Consider the following 22,658-nt stretch of genomic DNA (forward strand, 5'->3'; position numbering starts at 1 on the left):
ACAGTTCCTTTTTAAATGTCTGTAAAGACTCAGCATGGTTATCTTACTATTGATGATAAAGACACCTTAGGCTAAATTTTGCCATTTAGCTTTCAGTTGACTGCAATTCAGTGTTTAGTGAATACAACACATGAAAACAGATGGATATCTTTTTAATAAAGATACTCATCTTTTGGTTTACAGAACAATAACTGAGAATGTTTTAAGTCATGCTTCAGGATTAACACAAAGCATATACTTTTACTTTTTTTATTTTGAATTAAGAATTAATCTAGTGTTTTTCCACACAGAGGTTTGCAACAACACTGTAACACTTAATGGGATACACGAAGCTCCAATACAACTTTAGCTTCATGAAGCAGTTGTGGTGTATAGATCATGCCACATGCAGTCTCACAGCTCAATCCTCTGCCATTTAGGAGTTACAGCACTTTTGTTTCTGATTACGTAGCCCTAGCCATACTTCCCCTGGCTGTGACTCACACAGCCTGCCTGTAAAATGTTTTAATTTTCAATTAGCTTCATCAGTTCTTAAATCAGTTCTTATTCCCTGCTAATTGTACTTTAATCACACAGGCTGTAGGCTTTGAAGGCTATAAACAGAGCACAATATAAGAAATTCTAAATTAAACAGACTGTGAAATAAAGGAAGTTTAAGCATTAGATCTCTCTTTATAGTAAATGTGTAGGGAGACTGTGAAGGTCAAATGTGTGGCAAGAGCTGCATAAACAAATTCTAACTTCAGTCAAATAAATTTACCTCCACTTTATAAGTACAAAGGCAGGTAAATATGGGCATTGCATTAAAAAAGCCCAGAGTTATTAATCATGAAGTTTCAAACAAAATGAAGAATGATTGGTAAGAGATCACATGACCAGGAAGAACATAATAGCAACGTAAGGATGTTTGCTAGTGGAATCATTGCTACATTCAGGACTTTATAAAAAAAATGTATGAAAGCAGCACTGCAAGGACTTGTTCATTTTATTTTAGGTCAGCATGTTAGTTTACATGGACACAGTCATACGGAGTATATATATATATATATACGTACTCTAAATCAGGATGTTATTTCAACATGCTGTACTTTATTTGCAAAATTGTTATGGTGGAACTCTTAGTGACTTATTCTAATGTGAATAGAATAATTCACTAAGCGGTCCACCATAACATCTTGCACATTTTGCATTTTAAAGTTATTCAAAGCATAACTTGTGGGTGTAAGAGCAACTAATTAAAATCACTAAAATGTTTTTTACCACTAGAACACATTTTTAGGCACCTTATAACACATCATTTTAAGTTATCCTGTACTTTATAAACCGTAAAGAACAGGTAATAAGGCATGGATCATCTCTCTCTCTCTCTCTCTCTCTCTCTCTCTATCTCTCTCTCTCTATATATACATATATGTCCCAGTCTGCCCCTAGACTAATGGGAGTTACACTTCAGAGCAGCAGCTGCTATCATTTTAATGACAAAAAACTGAAATCGTTACCTCATGGAACTGTATTTCCCAGTTCTCCCTTCACAATTCTTTCCTTACCTATGCTATACAACCATAGGGTTACGCCAACGTATTACACTGCACTGCACACTAACCCCTTCTTTATCCAACACACTACTACAACTTAATATGAATCTATACTACACTGAAACACTAGACAACCCAACGCTACACATGTACTCCATATACTAGAGTGACTAACACAATACCGTACCCAAAAACTAATCATTAATCTCCTACACTAACTTAACACTTACATTAAAGCTAACCCAAAGTTAACATACAAATACACAATACAAAATGGCAAGAAGTAATGCCATCTTCATTATTCTAACCTTCATATTGTTTACTATAATGTCTGCAGAGCCTCTTTGGAATTATTTTTCCCTAGTACAATGTATGGGTCACTGTTATGTATTGTATGTTTGTGTGTGTGTGTGTGTATTGGAGGATTTGCCATAAACTCCTGTTTTAGCACACGTCTCTGTCTCAGGTGACATATTTTAGGGTTCTACTGTGAACTGCAGAGAACCCAAGGATATAGATGTCCCATGGAGTGGTTTCTATGCATGAGTTGTTATTATGTTACAACACGGAGGACTTGTTAAACTGGGGTACTAAACCATCATTACTTTTATTAAGATATGTGTTTGTATAAATTTAATAAGCTTTAAAAAAAGATAGTCTAGAACTGAGTGTGCTGTTTTTTATATCTATGCATATATTCTTATTTCAATGGGCGCATCATGCTTTCACACCAATATTGAGCGGTGGATAGTGACACACCCTACAATAAAAACCCTATTGCATGATCTATCTGACACCACTATTCAATACGGAATCCATGGATCTTAGGGCCTGACAAGACTAATAGGAGTTGCATTCTTGGGCAGCAGATTCTCATTTTAATAGTTGTCCTTAATTCTGCCTCATTCTCATTACTAGCATGCCAGCAGAGAGACTGATAAAACAGAGACAATATGTTTTTCTTTCCTCTGCCCTTTACAGTTTTATAAGTAATGGAAATAGAGTGTGACTCCACTGTCTCTATAACTTCCCTCCCATTATGTCAATAATGGAAAAGAGGCTGCATTAATGACAGGTTGTGGCTGTGGCAAGCCAGTGTAGCTGCAACCAAACAGGCAGGCCAGGACATGTGAAGTGCTGCCCTAGGATCGTTGGAACTCAAAACCTAGCCTAAAACTAATCCTTTTTTTATAATGTCTCAGGATCTTAATATTCACAATTACAAGGCTATTCACTTTGAAACCCCAGCAATTCTTACTTCAGTAAACAACTCTGCAAAGTGAGAATTGTTGCAAATTCAAAGTGAATTTGACATTTTAGTTTTAAAAAAAAAAAGGAAAATTTAATGCATTGCTAACTTGGAGATTTTTTTTCAATGCAGCTGTTTTGACCTTAAATTTATTTTAAATTCTTAACAATTCTCACTTTAGTAAATAGTATTGAAAAAGTTCTACTAAAGGGCCCCTGTCCTTTGGTAGACACTATTGAAATTTGGTTTACTTTAGTAGAGAACCTTGTTATTGTTATAATTGTGAACGCATATGTACACATCAATACGGCCTAGTCAAGTCAACAATTCAAAAAGATTTTTTATGACTGCATGGCATATTTTTATCCACTGTGCCTTATTCTAAATGCCACAGCTTTAAACAGCTTTAAAAAGTTAATTGAAACAGATGAAGCTTTCTAACTTTTCTAACTTTTTCTAACTTCTAACTTTTCTAACTAAGGCTTACGTGTCCATACATTACTATTCAAAGCATGAAACACACAAAAAGACACACAGAGACATGTACTGTACAAAAAACAGAAGCACATTTGAAATGACAACTCAAAATGCATAAATGACAACTACATTAGTGTATTGGAAGTCTGGTGGGCAGTGGATTGTTTCTCCCTAAAACAAATTACAATATGTCATAAAAACGCAGACAGGAATCGGTTCCCTGTCACAACAAACTCTCTATATTTTCATCGGTCAGAATATCACAGATCTGCACTTTTCAGATACTTCCAGAACTTCTGTCTTAACTTAGGAATTGTAACTAAGCAGTATGGCAAGTTGCAAGAGAAACTGTGAACTTTGTTTACAAATGTATATCACAATATATATCGCTTGCAGATATACATTATAAATATAACTCACCTCTACAAAATAGTAAAGTAAATAATATGGAAAAACATAAAGCAGTGGTTTCCACATCCAGTACTCAAGACACACCAAAAGTTCTGGATTGAATCATTCCCCAATTCTGTTTCAATGTGAATTAATTTAGAAATATAGGATTTAACTGTCCTTACTATATGTGAGTGTTATGCTCAAATGCAGACATTCTTTTTATACTATGTTGGCTATTTGTTTTGTAAGCTGCACTGCTAGTAATGACATCAGAGTCTTTAGAAATCCCTTAAAGCATCTTGTTTGACCATTTTTGCAAACACCTATGTATGTGAAAAAATGTATTTTTGCATTTATACTACAATTTTAGGTATATTGCAAGATAAGGAATTCTGTATACTATTAAAAACTTTTAATTCTCCAAATCTTTCTCTAACGAATGAATGAATAAATAAAAAATTAAAATAATGTAAAATTAGATAAAGTTTTTAATTTGTCTGTATAGCCATTTACACTCAAAATTGCTGTTTAACTATATGTTAATGTGCTAGACTTGCACTCTGTGTTTTAAATAAATGTTATGCTAAAATTGTTCCAAACAAAAATGTTGGTTGCTTGTGTATCTGCTACTTCAAATAGTAAGTTTTCATTGATTTCCTTTTTCATGTCGCAGAAATAAAATATAAAATAGCTAATTTCATAGATTTTGGCCTCATATTTGAAATATTTTTTTTTTTAAATTCAAATCTCAGTAGTTTTGCTAAAACAAAACAAAAAAGTAAAAAAGTCTTTGCATCTTTCTGCAGCATGACTCTATAGCTTTAAACTTGTCCCCTGCTGACCTCACTCCACCCCATAGCCAATCACTGTCCTCTTATTTTTTGTACATTCCCTCTTAACATAACTTGGAAATTCAATACAGATGTTAAGATGACAGTTATTTGCCTTGGGGGAGGAGGGAAGCCATCGACTCAGCTCAGACTGATCTCTCATTGGCCAAAGCAGTATTAAAAATACATCTAAGAAGTTGCTTTATGAAAAGCGGGTGGTGTGGCTAAAGATTTAGGTTACAGAAAGCTATGCCTATTTTTTTTTTTTAGAAACTAGAAGATTTGAACCAGCCTGACTAGGAGGCCCAGAATGTTCCTTTAACCCCTTAAGGACCAAACTTCTGCAATAAAAGGGAATCATGACATGTCACACATGTCATGTGTCCTTAAGGGGTTAAACTATTAGGTATACTAACATTTGTTCCTAACACTATAGTGTCCTGAGACCTATGAAGGTGCCCCCCCAAAAAATAAGGGTTTAAAAGGTGAGCATTACTTACCTTTCAACCCTCGTCACACTGCTCTATCCAGGGCTACTCTAACTCTTGGGAAAAGATCATCAATGTTGATAATCCCAGCCAATACAATGCTCCCCTATAGTGAAGCACTGGGAGGCTTGTGCGCATGCACAGCAAAACGTTTCTTGTCACCAATCAAATGCTGTTGGTTATAGCACATTAGGCACCTCTAGTGGCTATCTTACATTGCAGGCTCCAAAAGACAGGGACACGGTAGCCAGACCACTTCATTAAGATAAAGTGGTGTGTGTGCCTTTAATGTCCCTTTAAGTCTCACATTTGCATTATACATTGTGTGGACTATTTTCTATAATGCTCAATAGATACTCTGTCTGCAAGAGTTTCATGGGAAAACATAATGTAGAAACCATTGAGTACATAAGGGTGTGTTACACAATACAATTATACTTTATTTATTTAAAATGTTACAGGACTTTAGGGTTCATTATATACTTACATAAGAAAGTCCAGAAAAGAAAAATTAAAACATATGATCAAATTATGTCTGATTTTAACTAAATGCTGAATTTTGCATTGAAAGAAAGTGCTCCTTTATAGAATTTCTAGACTTATTTTGTAAAATGTGTTAATAAATATAACAAATTAACACACTAATTTAAAAATGTTTAGTATCAGACACTACCCTTATGTTGTATTTGATTGATACTCATTTAGTTTAATAATACATTTTTGGCTAACCACTAAATATTTATCAAATTGACTTTTTATATATAACATTTTACTGGGTAAATTTAAAGAAATGTATTTATCTTTATAGTTCGTTTTATTCGTGGACTTAAATTGAATATTACCGTGAAACTCCAACTGGGACCTCTAACATTTCAATTGCAAGTTTTAGCTATTTTATTTTTTATTTTTCATTGATTTCAAAATATTTATATAATTTAGTTAAAACTAAATTTACAAAAACTTGAATAGCTGCCAGTTGATTTTGAGCTTAATTTTTTCGACTCAGTCTAGCAGTTTGGATTGATGTTTATATTGTTTATTAAATTATTTGTGAAATTACAGAGTAGCACCAGTTTTTAGATTGAAAATTAAAGTTAATTGTTCATTTTTTTTTTACTACTGCTTTGTAGTGGAGAGTAAACATCCACAATGACTTCAGGAAGCACCTATATTTCAAAGGTTATGGCCTCAATTTAATTGTTGAATAAGCTTTCCAAATGGTTCAATTATTTTGGATAAACGTTTAAAATTATTTTTTTCAACATGTTAAAATATCAAACGATATATCATCCATTAAAATATATATCAATATTTAATGAAATATAGCAATATTGCAAAATGTAAATTTTGTTCATAATATTAAATCATTTTAAAAGTTTATCTCAAATTTTTTAATAATTTGGAAACTGTATCCAACAATATTATATTGAGGCCTATGTATCTAATTTAACCTTCTGTGCCTAGCTCACCTAGCTCCAGGCACCCAGACAACTTCTGCCGATTGTATTGGTCTGGGTGCCAGCTCCCACCACCCTTAACCCTGCAAGTGTAATTATTGCAGCGTTTATAAACTGCAATAATTACCTTGCAGGGTTTAGTCCTCCTGTAGTCGCTGTCTATCAGACAGCCACTAGAGGGACTTCCATGTTCTTAGAATATGAAATGTGTTTTAAACGACGCTGGACATCCTCACGCTATGTGAGCACCTCCAGCCTCGCCGAAATCCCCATAGGAAAGCATTGAATAAAATGGGGAGGTCTAATGCGTGTGCGTGGCCATTTCTGACGTCAGCGGGGGAGGAGAGTAGGCTGGAGCCTGACCAGCGCCGAGGGACATCGGCGCTGGACTCCTGTAAGTCACTGAAGGGGTTTTAACCCCTTCAGCAACTTGGGATGGGGGGTGGGAGGGCGAGGGGCACTGAATCCAATAAGCCTCTTCATTGAACACAGGAGGAATTGTTAAGTGTTCTAGGGCTCTGCTAATTTGCCAAGCCATCATATATGTCATGTGCAAGATAAAATGAAGGATTTTAAGCCAATGTTAAGCAGCAATAGCCTTATCTCCAGTATCAGTTATATACTTTGTTCTTCGAAAGGCAATAATTCTCACTAGCCATTTCCTAGGTTTCCTTTAAACTCTTACCTTCTTTCTGGCTGCCTGCAGCGCTCTGTTGTTGTAGCAGACTCTGACTGTACAGTGTTGGCAGTGCTGCAGCTGCATACTGCTGTATTCCTGAGTAGGCCTGCGTGAGAGCATCCATTGTGCCAGCAGTCCCGTTCGTCAAGCCGGTCGCACCAAGTCCTCCGTTCAGAGCAGCCATACCTGAGAGCATTTGAGCAACTTTACAAAAAACCCAACAATAGAGAAAAAAAATAGCACTTGTTTATTAGTGCTTTTTAAAAGTAGTGATTGTTACACCAAAATGACTGCATTGCATGCAAATGATGACTCCAACGGGTAATAACTGAAACAACGTCACAATTGATTGTCACTTGGGAACAATGGTGTGTGTTACATTGTAAGTTCATGCACAATTTTGTGAACAGGCAATACATGTGACTACAAAATACATCCCTATATATATATATATATATATTTAAGCTTATAATCAGTTCTGTTTTCACAGAGAATATAATATAACAAACAATTTGTATATAATATACTATGAATATTGCTCAGAGAGAAGCAAAGATAAAATGAACAGTATTAGATGAACAAAGATAATTATTATTCAGTTAGTAATGCCAATATTGTCCTAAACAGCCTACAGTGTAAAAAAAAACATAGCAAAAAGAGCGCTTAAACGAAGAATGGTATTTACATTATCGGAAAAGTGGGCATCTTCATAAGGTCCACCAATAGAAATATACATTTATATGAATAATACATAACAGTGGGCAGATCATGCTTTATAATCCCATACTGTAATGTCATCCATGCCATTTTTTTCCTTTAACAAATGTGTAATGATGCACAGTTCACTTCCCCATAGGGGTCTTAATCTTGAGGGGGCATGGGACATGCATGTTCCAGACTGGCCAACATTAGTGAGTTACACTCTTGCATGGCATCTTCTGCTATTATAATGACAGCAGCTGAAATAGCAGCTGAACATCTGGGAGTAGTGACAAAATAAAGGGACTCTACTATTTTTAAATGTGTCCAGATATATAGGATGTTCTTTTGTTTGTACTGTCATTACAATAGCAGCATGTGTTATTTTAAATTGTAGAGCCCATCTTAGGCAGACATGTATGCCCCAGTTCTGCAGAGGAATGTGGCCCTTCGAGTAAAGAGAGAAAGAGAGGTGATCCGTGCATTCTTACTTGATAATTTTGGATAATAATTGCACGGATGACATACCCATCCATGTAGTATGTGATTGTAAAACATGACCTGCCCATTGAAATAAGCAAATAATTGCACGCGTGTGTATCATTAGACAGCAATATAACTAGGAATCAATAAAACAGCATTAGTTCTTCTTATTAATAATACATTTCAGGTTTTGCAATCATATTAAAGAAATGCATGTCCATATTATGTTGGAAAGGTTAACATAGCATGGAAAGAATCTCTGGATGAGTTTGCAGAAGTTCCTTCTATACACATATATATTCATGGAGCAAAGAAATGGGCATTCAAATTGTTGGTAATGCTCTCTTTCTGTAATCACCCCATGTGGAATAAGGTACAAATGAGAGCTATTTATTATCAGGACAGAAGAGGTGATTGAACAGAGAAAGGCCAGGCATTACATTAATAACTCAGAATGGCAGGTCTACCCATGACTGTAAACCTTCCCCCTCAAGGCAGACCTTGCATAGAGCTCTCTGCATGGTCCTACTGCCCAGTCCCTTCCTTCATCTTGAAATCTTCAGATTTTAAAGTGCAAGACAGGTTCCCAGGACCCCATTTTGCATGGACAGTAACTCAAAATATAGTATGAAATCACACTAGACACCTTACTGTGAGATGGATGTTCACAATTTGGTAAACTGACACCAGTTTATTTACATGCAACATTTTAGTGACTGTATTTAAAGAGTCTTTGGGAATACAGATAGATTAAAAAAACAAAGTATATTAAGATCAAGTGCGAGGAAGAAAATGTTATAAATATATATAAAGGTAACTGGCACGGGAGGAGCATAATTTGTAAGGAAAGAAAAACTGAAAAAAAAAAAAACATGACCGTGCCACTGTAATATACTTGTATAACATAATTTTCACTTAAAACTGCTTTGGCATTTAATGTGTGCTTTCTAACCTTTAACTTTTTATTTAATGTTTAATTTCCCTTTTACTGTATATTTTATAAATAACCTAAGTCTTTAAAATTTAAAGAATGCTATAATATCACAATGGGGTTTTACATATGGTTCTTTGTTCAGATTGCCCTTTTATTATGTGTAATTGCTTTATATTTGACTGTAGCTGTTTAATTATCCAATTTATCACCCACAGAAAAACAGGTTTTGACATTGATTTTCTTTCTTTGTACAATGTACACCAGATGTGTCACTATTAAAAGGGCTATGCGTGGTACACAGACAGAGGAAATCGATAGTGGCCAGATAAAAAAATCTATGTATTATTGTAATAATGACATGAATGTACCTAACAGGGTAAAGCAAAGTGACTGACGGGTTTATGAAATCAAATGAGTGCTATTAATATATGTAATTGTGAACCACTGCATATCTGTGCCTTCTTGTATTAAAAACTCTGTTTCTATCCTGCATTTTCAGTCCATAATACTTCATTATAAGTATTAAGAACAAGGGCACTTATGAGAGGCAGTTTGTGAATACAGATGCACACTGAAATGTATGTGAATATTGGGCATGAAATAGATGAAAGGAATGTGTGTGCACATTGGTGGGATGGACCTACCTGCTCCTTACATGACATATCTACCTATACTGTCCTGACAGCCACAATGTTACAATGCATTCTAATATTAACACCTTAAGGATACATGACGGAAAATATCTGTCACGTTGGCCTTTAACTTCAAAAGCTGTCCTTAAGAGGTTAATGTTGATCATTGTATATTATGATAAATGATATTATGATAGAAGTGGGGTGAATTCCCTTTAATGTTTTGCATTCGTGGGTCATGTCAATGCTTTTGGAGCAGTGTTCCCTCTAAGTATTTTTGTAAGCTGCCCAACAGAGAAAGAGTTAGACATAGAAATACCCAACTTTATTTTTTTTTTACTGAGTAGAGCTCAGTCATTTTCAAACTGCAAGGTGTGGTTATCTAAATTTCCCCTAAACGTTTAAAATTATGGACCTCTAACAATAAAATTCTTAGAAGGAACATTGCTTTTGAGTTATGATATAACCACACAAATCAAATGGAAAATGCCATCCACCACAGCACTAAATACTCACTGTTTACGGTACCTGCAAGTGCATTAATATTATTCAATCCCACGGTGGCGCCCGCCAATCCCTGTAGAGTGCCCAGAGAGGTCAAGGAATTCATAGCTGCTCCAGCAGAGGTGTTAGCTGTTGATCCGGCCACTAGAAAAAAACATTGAGCAAGAAAGGTTAAATTCCTTGAGGAACTTAAACTGGATAGGCAGACAGACTCTGTCAATGACATACTTACAGCATATCACATAGTAAACAAATTAGGCTTCACTAGAGTTTTTGAACATTGTTGGATACATTGTGATATAAAACACACGAGTGGATAGAAAATAAATGGGAATTTGAAAATAATTATGGAATATGCTTTTCGGTGAAATGGACATGTGAGTTATACAGAGCAAGAAACATATTCTCCCCAAAATTACCACAATACACAGAAGAGAGATGCATTCTAAACCCACCTGTTAAAGGGAGACTCTCAGTACCAGCACAACTACAGCTTGGTGTAATGTCCCTGCTCTCTAAGATCTTTAAACACTGCCTTTTTGTGTCTTTTTATTTGTCCCTAAGGCACCAGAAGAGGCTGTCACTCAGACAAGCACCAAAGGCGCTTATTTTTATGGTAAGCTTTACAAGAGCAGCATTTGACATCTCCATACTCATCCTCAATTGCTCCCTATATAGATATATCTCTGAGGAGATGCTGATTGTTGGAGGGCAGAAATTGCCGTGCACTTTCAGTAATTGGATTGGCTGAGATCATCAGCAATGATGATCTCAGCCACAGGAGGAGAAGTGGCTCCAGCAAAACCAGCACAGCATGGGATTAAAGGTAAGTAAAAATACTTTATTTAATGGATACAGGTGGACCCTTATATCTAAACAGGTTAGAAGTAGCTCTCATGTTAGAATTCATGTTTGTATTTCTTACGTTAGAGTGCTCGGTAACTGTGTGACTACCTGGGTTTCGTTGCAGAGTGTAAGTGGGAATAAACAAAAAAAAAATCGAACAAACTAAACCAGGACTATGAAACACTGCAGCTACACACGACAGAACAAACTTAATATCATAATATCATAATAAAGGACTGCCCGCTGCTGACAATAAAAAGCCAGCGGTATATTTACTGAGAGTATGAATCTAGACCCAGGCACTTATTTCATTCTTTGCATTCTCATCACTCCGTTGACCCGTAAGCAGCATAAAAGGATCACTCTAATAATCTTACTCTGTCCAACAGGGATGCAAGAAAAAGGCTTTCTCCTGCATTCAAGACGGGGATTTCATAAATAAAACATATTTTTATATGTACCCCATACATATTACATTAACCCCTTAATAATCAGGAATTAGGCAATTCCCTTTAGATCATAAGAGCCCAGCTTTCCATCTCTCCTTAAGAAGTTAGCATTTCATGAAATTTAACCTCTAAGTAATAGCAGGGGGAGCAAATATATTGGTTAAACCTTTTGCACTCAGTAGGTTAAGTAATTGTGCTGCTCCATTTTTTTTTTAAAATCCCAGTATGACAATGGTTCTCAGCCTTTGGCTCAGTGTCCAAAAACACACTGACTTCTGTAGTTCCCAAGTGGTTGGGAAAGGCACATTGGAAAATGACACATCAGGTCCATGCCAACTGCTCACAGTAATTTATTTAATGTACTGCTTTGGATTTAGGCCCCTTTACATTTAGAGGGTAGACTAATCAAAGTGTTTTTCTAAATTTTAGCATGTATTCTATTGCAAATAAAAAACAGGTCACTGATCAAACAATGGGAGAAATTATGCATCTCTGCAATGGCTAATTATTATTATTATTATTGTCATTTATATAGCGCCAACAGATTCTGTAGCGCTTTACAATATTATGAGAGGGGATTTAACTATAAATAGGACAGTTACAAATAAACTTACAGGAACAGTAGGTTGAAGAGGACCCTGCTCAATCGAGCTTACATTCTATAATTGACGTAGAACCGCAGAAGATTGATAATAAAGTCCTACAAATCCACCAGAATAACTATCTAGTACATACACACATACTATTAAAAGGGATTTATGTTAAGATGAATATATTGCATCAATAAAATTGTTAAAATCTAAATAGGTAAGAGCAATCCATAATTAAGTTTTCAATGTTAATTAACCCAGGGCTTAAAATGTAAGATCTTCTGCTACTAGCGAGGACTTAAAAGTTACTTGCCACTGCAAGCCTGGAGGATGTGTGACACACTCACCAGGAGTAAATATTTACTAGACAGGGCTAAATTTTCACTTGCCAATGGCTAGTGAAGGGTGGAAATTTTGAGCCCGATAAACCTGTACAGTGCCAAATGTTTCTATGGAGTATATTTACCAAAATATGTACACATGTGTATACTAGGGGAGAATGCCTCTATGCACACCTGGCTGGCCAGCCCCCAACTACTGTAAATCTGAAGTGTTATATCCATTAATGTCTGTAAAATCCATGTATTTGACAGTTAGTTTAGTGCTTTCTTTCCTTTAACCCCTTAAGGACACATGACATGTGTAACATGTCATGATTCCATTTTATTCCAGAAGTTTGGTCCTTAAGGGGTTAAATGAGACATTGTACACAGAGAAAAGTTAAAGTTGGCATTAAAATGTCACCGCCACCCACATATGCTATAATGTCCCTAATAAAGTCAAAAGGCTTGTATCTTGGGTTGCACTATACACACTCTACCTTTAACAGTATTCCAATACCATTTGCATACTAGCTAGGAGTTTCACAGACAATACTCCTCTGTTAGTGTAGGTAAATATGTAGTTATAAACCATCAAATGTGGTTTTAAAAAGAAAACCCATTTTCAAAAACAGAACAAAAGTAATAAGAAGAATTGGCCGCACAGAGTCAGAGACTTAACTGCACTGATAACAGACACCCGGGCATGTTTGAGATGGCACAGATGCAGGCTTGTCTTGTATTAAATACCCTACATATGTCAGCATATTTTGAAAAGCTCCTGGGCTCTGCAGTTGTGAACGTTAATGACAACACAACAGTGGCTTCACTCGGCACGACTTTATTTGATACTTAGTGTTTTTTTTATCCCACTGACATATGCCCATTGGATAAATACAGAACTTATAAATTGCATTTCCTTTTGCAGCTCCCACGACACCAGAGAATGCGTAAATAACCATATTGAAATTTGACTACTAAAAATTTCTGAGCCTCATAGCATTCAGTCTCTCAATAAAACCACAGTTGGCCTTGATTGTACTTCCTATAATGTGCGGCCGTTGAGGCCCTCTGAATCTATTCATGGCAGTTTAACTAATGTCTCTGTTAATGTTGCTGGTGCAATAAAGATAAAAAATAGTCACAAAGTATTTTTTTCTCTCATGTATTATTGTAAAGTGGCGGAACTTTATAATACGACTGCTAAATCAATGTTATTTATCATTATGCGGCAGTTATGGCCTTTGCCTATTTTTATATAAGATTGTAATAAATGTAAAAAAGAAAAATGACCACGAAAAATCAATGACAGGAAAATAGAAATAGCATTGCTGGCAGCAGTTGCTGAACAGATAGAAATAACAACACAGATTTTGTCTCATTTACTCGTTTCGTTACGGCTGGGATGTTTGATTGGGGTCCCTAGGACAATGTGACTTAAAATGGTTTATTATGATTCCCATAAATATGTAGGACGCCACGTGATTTAGTATATGATTGAAAGCAGTGATTTTATATGACCAACTCACAAACAAGGGAATCTTAGAGCCACTAGGTGGCAAATTTGGCAAGGTACAACTCATGTCTGTAGCTTCTCTCCTAAAGCACTGTTTCATTAGTTCAAAGATAGGCAACCTTTGGCACTCCAGATGTTATGGACTACATAACCCCTGATGCTTTGCCATCATGCGGTTGTAAAAAAAATGATGGGTTATGTAGTTCCCAACATCTGGAGTGCCGAAGTTGTTGTGCACTGAATCAGGAGAATGGTGGCATGAGGCTGCGTCGTCAGTTGCCCCTCTGCCACCTGGCGTCCATGGTTAGGGTCTGCCTATTGGTAATTGCTGGTTTACTATCAAGCTACAATATATCAGAGATAATCATAATAGCCACAGTCATTTGCGTGAAGATACAACTGTAAACCTAGTAGCTGTATAGAGCGGTAAAAGGTGTTTACCTACCATGCCGTAAACAGATGCTAAATCATTAGTTTTAAATTACAGCCCGTTGGAACATATCAAACTTATTAAAACCCCAATTTGTAAAAAAAAAAAAAAAAAAAAAAAAAGATGTGTTTGAACTGGCAGGCAAAAATGAACAAGGGCTGAGGGAGGGAGTGGGGGGGGGGAGGGGTTGGAGAGAACAGAGATACGAGAAGAAGAAGGGAAAAAAAGCCAAGATGAAATTGAAAAGAAAGAGCTGGCAAAGGTATCATTAGAACAAAATAGGTTAATGGGAATGAGTGCTGTTAAAAGCATTGCCCTAGGGCTTCTCTTTCAGATACCAAGAGGAAAATATTATCTTATAACTCATGTGAAAAAAAAAAAGAAAGAACAAAGTGAAATGGAAATAAAGTATGGGAATGTTCTAGTATTCTGCTCTAGTTCTCTTTTAACCGTTACTGCACTCATTTTCAACCTTTAGCGAGGGTTTAAAGCTAATTTCCAGTAAATACTTGCATCAATGTTTAAAGGGATTCTTGTGTTAACACTTTGCTTTAATTTCATTTAATATGCTTAAACTCAGTCTTGCATAGAGCTCTGAATTGATAAATCAGTTGTCAGTTTTGCATTTTTCTGCAATAGACTTTATGTGTAGGCTGCTCACTAAACAGCAAGATGAAATAATTTTACAACATGCAATGGATGCTTTTTACATGGCTTATTTTGCATGTTGGTTGTCGAGTGACCACAATAACCTTGTAAAGGTCTTTACTGGCTTTGAAAGGCCTTTTCACTTACATTTAAAGAGATTGTTTACAGAGAATCTGACTCAATTTATAATTTTGCCAAAATATTAATGAAAAATATTGCCAAAAAAAAAAATTAAATCATTTTATTTATTCATTTAGAACCTTTTCTCTACCAGGATGATATGCTAAAAGTCAGCGTTTACATTGCCAAACCTGCAGGGACAGCCTAGAGACATCAGAACCCCTATTTGTAGTGGTTTTGGTGACTATAGTGTCCCTTTAAGCTACCAGTTTTAATGTGTGCACTACAACTCTTCAAGGTAAGACGAGGGGAGCGTTAATTATTTACCCGCTTACTTCCCAAACCATGTATACATAGACTACTTTTAATGTTTGAATAGCAAAACATTTAAAAATAAAATGTAACCCATATAGCTCTACCCACCTTCCGTTTTGTGTTAGAAAGGCAATTTATCTGCCATTCTGACCCTATACAATTCTACAGAGGGACTGCATATTGAAACCACTGCGCTTCTCCCCTCAGAGTGCACACTTTGTAAGACTAAGTACTACATACAAGCAAACATCATATAATCTCTAAAACACGTTATCTCCTTTAAAAAGGATACATGAACATGTGAAAAAAAATGTAATATATTGTTTAGGCATCCTTGAACAGAAATCTGAACGTCAGACTGTTTTATCCAACATCAATGGGCTGGCAATGTAACCACTGATTCATATACATGTTACGCTATATATTTTAAACCTTGTACTAAATGACAAAAATACCTTATTGTAGATAATGACACTCCTTATCGATTACCATGACATCTAAGGGTAACATATTTGTTATAATGTAGAAATACTGCAGGAAAAAAAGTTCTTTCAGCCTCAAGTAGTACTCTTTACATTAATTTCTTGATGCCATCAAATGTATAATTTCTAACTCTGAAACCCACTTTAACCCCTTAAGGACACATGACATGTGTGACATGTCATGATTCCCTTTTTTTTCTTGAAGTTTGGTCCTTAAGGGGTTAAATATTGTTTCATCAACAAAACAATCAGACTAGCTCAAAAACACCAGTTAATTGATACTGATGAAAATCCTGTATTTTATTGATCCCTGTGTATTAAACGATGACTTGCACACTCAATGAATTGTTGCCATCACCAAACATATCTCCTAGCTGATACTTTGATGAGTAGGAAACACAGGGGTGGAGAAAACATAGAGATGTGATTATCATATATAGGGAAACAAGATCAATACTGTTCTCCTAAAACTAATACACCCAATGCTTATTTTCTAATGATTTTATAATGTGCTGTATTGTTTTACTCTTTCCCGCTATTTTTTTACAACCATACTTTTTTAAAGATCAATATAGAATATTTATAATTATTAGACTTCACAGGTAAATCCCTGGCAAATCAATTATTTCAGATGTGGATTACGATGAGTTTTACTCAGATGAACCAACTAAAATAAGCTTTTGTACAAGTCTAATAATTATTTCTAAGAGTCATATCTGCATGGTACATGTACTATAATTTTCAAATATTCCAAACAAAACTTGTACTTATACAAATAACCAAATCTATCAGTTTTGTTCACAGCTGATGGTCATTTGTTTGGCACATTTTACTGTTTTTTTTTTTTTTTTTTTTTAACATCTCATTACTTGGTTTTCCTTCTTCAAAATTTGAACTTGAAAGGTATTCATCTTATCTCATATATATTGATAGGCAGCAAATGCTAATTCTTAGATTTGTTCTGAATTGTAGTTAATGAGCAATTTTTCACTGACATGTATGGTTGTCAGATGTAAAAGTCTAAGGGATTTATTCGCTAAAAACCTAATTGTAGTGAATTGAAAACAAAGTTGTGAAATTCACTGAGGTTCTGTCACCTTCAAATATACAACCCTCTCCCCCCCCCACCCTCCCCCAGTTGACATCCTCACTTGGCATGTAAGCAGAGGTTACTGAATTTCTCCCTTAAAGGTGCTGCCATCTTCTTTCTTAAGCTGTAGATGCTTTACATGCCAGGAGCTAGTATCACTGCTTTACTCTCATGGAGGTGCAAGGGTACCCACAGAGATTGGACCCTTAGGATCTACCACATAGCAACTTGAGAGCATACCTGATTCCTAAAGCCATTGCGGGCAATTGACAAAACGTGATGATGAAACCTCCATTTTTTTGTCTTATAGTCAGACTTGACCATAAGACAGAATAGATCCTAATTTGTTTTATGATATTTGTTAGTTCCATTAGAATTGTAATTAAATTCAAACACAGTCAACATAAGTCTTCATAAAAATGATATATTTATGAAATACTCGTCTTTTTGAAATTTTGTGACAAAGGGGGGAAATAGTCAAGTTGTAACTCTAGATGAGATTTTTTTCAAAACACTATGATTTAGATTAAGTCACTAAACCTCCTTACTCTTTTATTAGCTGGTTAGTATCAAAATGATGCTTTTGCCAAGTGCAGTATTAATTAATGTTAATTCTATAACTCTATACATAACTATAAAAGATGGCTTGGACACATTCTTCTTTAGAATTGCATTAATTGATCATTCCCATGTGTGTTGGCACGTCATTACAGACTTATGGAACTGCTTTAGAAATTGTGTTTAAATTAAGCAGTTGATATTTTCAAAGTTTTATTGTAATTCGATTCTGTTTATTATATGCATTTGATGTTAGGTACATATTTTTGTCATCATACTGCTACCATGTTGAAATGATTGTCTGTCTATTTTATGTATCCTGATTGGTAAGAAACACAATGGACAATAAAAGCAGTATTGAATGATTCTTAAAATTAGCCATTTAATTTATTAAAATGGGTTCTTTTTTTTTCCTATTAAATATTATCTGTAGTTGTAAAACCAGAGAGAACATCATTTTCCAACAGTCAGCATTATTCTAGAAAATGTAATATTTAAGTGCATAGCATATGTATTAAACAGTTTATTTTTTTCCTTTTAATATCTAAATTTTAGTGGAATATATTCTAATAGTGTGTTTCTGGAAATTGCTAAGCTGTGTGTTGAGCAAATGGCACGTTCTAAATATCCAGAGAGAGGAGAATTATGAAATCATGGCAGAAGAATCATTATCTTAGATAATCACAACCCGAGGAGCAATAGAAGGGCACAGTGTATCTTATCCCATGGGGTCTAATTATTTAGTAATAACCACACCTACTAATTTTAATGTATTCCTTTTTCTTTATAGTTCTTCAGTGTTTATAGGGAAAGTGGTGGATAATGAAAGAGCATTTTTACAAGTTATATGGTAAATTTTGATGATCAGGTAGCTGCAACACAATATAACATCGTTTCCCGAAGCTCTATTTTAAAAGCAGTGTAAATTGTAGAGTCACTGATTTGATCAATCAATTGAATTAAAAAAAATCTATAGAAATATCTATTTATCCAACAATTCATCCATCCATTCATCCAATGATTAGTGTACCTTAATTTATATGATATGTTTTTTTTTATATCATCTAGTACAGTTGACACTAAAGACTTTGTAAATATCCAGCTTCTTTTACTTCTCATGTTGTATAATAGATGATAGCTTCAAGTGATCCCAAAGTGATCTATCTGTCTGTATGTCTGTCCATACTTCCGTATATTCATCTTTCTACTACCTACCTACCTACCTATCTATCTAGTTGTGGAACCAACTTGAAAATATGATTGGCAGGTTATAATTTGCTGAATAAATATTATCTGCTGAATGAATAATCTGTAGTGAAAATGGCAGACTGATTCCACAGTTTTTAACCTTCACCTTCCCTGTTTTGGTCAACATGTGCCCACTATAATCTCATATTCTCTGCTATCAGTAGTGCAGTATGGAATGGCAATCTGCTGCTGTAGCCCCTTAATAGCCTTGTTCAATGTACTGTGTGTTCATATATGCCCTTCTTCCCACTATTGTACAGAATGGTACAGTATTTGTGGCTACACTGAGTGAGTGTTGGCATTCTAAACTGAATTTGCTGAATAATAAATAGTATTTGTCCACATAATTGCAGTTTACATGATCTTTTATTATTATTACACCTTTGTATGTCACCTCTAGACTGTAGATTGTGGTGTGTGCAAATTTGAGGAAGGCAACTGTTATTGAGATCCCTGGATCCCTACATCTTCACATATTCAAATTGACAAGATGTTTGGGTTGTTTGAGCCTTTTAATTCTCCTTTCTGAGCTTTCGAGTTTGCTGAATATTCCACACAATCCTACCGGCCAACTTATATCTGTAGAATACTGGCAGTGGCCCGATATACACTGATTACAGTCACGTACCTTTGCACAATGATATTTCTGTATCTATATACAATAATTGACTAGTGAACATATAGATTATGTGCTCTTTGTACTATTTAGTAAAGGACACTTTGGTTCTTTTTTCTGATGTCACAGATAGAATAGCAGTAAGATTAGGCACCTTACCTAAAATGTGTACATTATTGTATACATGCAGGATGGGTTGTGTGTAGATACTAGATCTCTATCTTAAAGGACCACTATAGGTACCCAGACCACTGCAGCTCAATGAAGTGGTCTGGGTGCCAGGTCCTTATAGGTTTAACTCTGCAACTGAGAACATAGCAGTTTCAGAGAACTTGCTATGTTTACATTGAGGGTTAATCCAGCCCCTTATGGCTGTCTCACTGACAGCCACTAGAGGCCGCTTCCATGATTCTCAGTGTGAAAATCGCACTGAGAAGACGCTGGACGTCTATAGGAAAGCATTGAGTACTGCTTTCCTTTGGGCGGTTTGATCTGGCAATTGGAGCTGATGTCGGCAGGGGAAGGAGCGGTCACCAGTGCCGGCGCTGGATAAATGTAAGTGGCTGAAGAGGTTTTAACCCCTTTAGCCCAGTGGGAGGGGAGCTCGTGGGGTCACACTCACACACACCTAATAACCCTATAGTGTCAGGAAAACAAGTTTGTTTTCCTGACACTATAGTGTTCCTCTAATGAAATGTATAATAAATAAGTAAAAATAATAATAAGAGCATTACTCTAAAACTAGAAAAGTTACAATTTCTGGGGAAATTGGGTGAAGTGTTCTTGCCTCCACCAGTAGTCTACAACTGGAGTGGGTGCAGTAACTGTTATTATTTATTTATATAGCACATTTAATTGCAACGTTGTTGCCCAAAGTGCTTCACACTTACATTAAAACATACACTTATAAAAACATTAGCAGGTGTACAAAAGGCCCTGTCTATGACATCACTTGCTGCTCCAGCCTGGCACAGGTCAGAGTATTTTGGCGGTTGTCATTTGCAAATGGTCGTTTTTTAAAAAACTATACATCCTATAAGTCCTACAGCAAAGAGCTTTATATTGTGAGAATCACAAGACCCAGACCTAGTGGTGGCAGTTTAGAAATCATGTCCTGATTTTTCAACTTTTGCCAGCTCCCACTCTAGCTTTGAACATTTTGCCATTCATTCCTATGGGACCAATTTCGCCACAAGAACGACGATATTCCGTGAACCATTCGGCGAAACGTTCCACAAAGTAATAGCAATCCAATCGGGAACAATCCGCACGTTTCGGTATATTATGGTCTATGTAGTGTAAAAACTGTGGGAGAAGTTAGGGTGGCAAATTTGGCTATTATAATAATAATAATAACTAGAAAAGCTACAATTTCTGGGGAAATTGTGTGAAGTGTTCTTGCTTCCACCAGTAGTCTACAACTGGAGTGGGCGGAGCAACTGTTATTATTTAATTATATAGCACATTAAATTGCAATGTTGTTGCCCAAAGTGCTTCACAGTTACATTAAAACATACATTTATAAAAACATTACCAGATGTACAAAAGGCCCTGTCTATGACATCACTTGCTGCTCCAGCCTGGCACAGGTCAGAGTATTTTAGCGGTTGCCATCTTCAAACGGTCGTATTTTAAAAACTATACATCCTACAGCGAAGAGCTTTATATTGTGAGAATCACAAGACCCAGACCTACATTTTGATGCATAGTATGTCTCTGAAGTATTAAAAATGAAGGCACAGTCGCAGTTTAGAAATTGCCCTTCAAGTTTGAGCTGGCTAGAGTGGAGTTTCAATGAATGTCAATGGACGGCATGAGTTGCAAACAAATGGTCATATTGTGAAAACTATCAGGACTATGGATTAGCCGTGGACATTTTTAGTGGCAGGAGGGATAACTGAACGTTTTGATATAAGATTTGTGTAGGTGGGCTTGAAAATGAGGGAGTGGTGGCAGTTTAGAAATCATGTCCTGATTTTTCAGCTTTTGCCAGCTCCCACTCATATGAACCATTCGGCGAAACGTTCCACAAAGTAATAGCACACCAATCGGGAACAATCCGCACGTTTCAGTATATTACTGTCTATGTAGTGTCTATGTAGTGTGGTAAAGGAGGAGTTAGGGTGGTAAATTTGGCTATAATAAGAATAATAATATATATGTGAGATAACAGTAAGTGGTCTTGCTATGCAAGAACACTTAATAACACTAAAATGTATGATTTGGTAATGTTTCATTTTAGCGTTTTTATCTTCCATAAAATATGAAACTGAAGAGACCTCTCTTATTATTTCCACTATAGTAAATGTATATATGATATTAATACAGAACTGTAAACAAAAGATCTGTAATCTTAGTTATTGTGATGTTAGCAACATCAGGGGAGGCAGAGTGATGTTTTTAGCATTGTATGGCCCTATTTTAAAATGACCCAGCAGTGCCTCAATGTTCAAACAGGCACATTTAATATAAATCATTTGTCTGTGGCTTATTCTAAACAATCCTGACTGAGATTTTGATCTGATCACTTATACGACTCTGTACTGGGGGCTGTTTATCAAAGATAGCTGCTTGCATGCCTTGTGCATAAAATACAGATACATATATCAAAGGAAGCAGTCCCATGCCTAGCGTGGTGGTACATTTGTGCCTGATACATTTAGTATAGTTACACCACAGTTTGACTGCTGGGGCTTTGATAAATAAGCCCCAGTAGAAATATCCTTTCTTTTGTGCACTACAAATCCCTTAATGGAAGCAAGTATTATTTTAAATTCTGCAGTGCTGGAGTCATGTTCTGATGTACAGTCCTGGACTTAAATATAATTAACTATTTTTACTTGAAATTCAAAACAGAATTTCACATAGTGTAATCCAGCAACTCTTAAAGCTACATAGTATGTACCTAAACAACTTACAGTATTTGAAAGATTATGGTAAAAAAAAAAAACATATTTACTTTTTTGCATAATTAATATATAGTATTAACTATATAATGTTCCAAGAAATTGGGTACATTTTCTGTCTAGTGACCCTTTAACTCCACTCAAGAATAAAATTAGCAGGTGCA

At 35.6% G+C, this 22,658-nt stretch overlaps 1 protein-coding gene across 29 annotated transcripts in view; it reads right to left on the minus strand.

The window, feature by feature from the left end:
- The window catches only part of CELF2 (CUGBP Elav-like family member 2), a 395,195-nt gene that overhangs the window by 14,838 nt on the left and 357,699 nt on the right, over positions 1–22,658 (minus strand). For 11 of the 29 annotated variants that reach the window (XM_063448243.1, XM_063448239.1, XM_063448235.1 and 8 more), the window contains 2 exons: positions 10,373–10,504; positions 7,115–7,312 (listed from right to left, as the gene is read on the minus strand). In XM_063448243.1, coding sequence (XP_063304313.1) covers positions 7,115–7,312; positions 10,373–10,504 — 330 coding nt within the window. The remainder of the gene's footprint in view (positions 1–7,114; positions 7,313–10,372; positions 10,505–22,658) is intronic. The other 18 variants (XM_063448255.1, XM_063448250.1, XM_063448245.1 and 15 more) reach the window with 3 other exon arrangements.

Source organism: Pelobates fuscus, chromosome 3 (assembly GCF_036172605.1).
Source record: "Pelobates fuscus isolate aPelFus1 chromosome 3, aPelFus1.pri, whole genome shotgun sequence".
In the NCBI taxonomy this organism is placed as follows: Eukaryota; Metazoa; Chordata; class Amphibia; order Anura; family Pelobatidae; genus Pelobates; species Pelobates fuscus.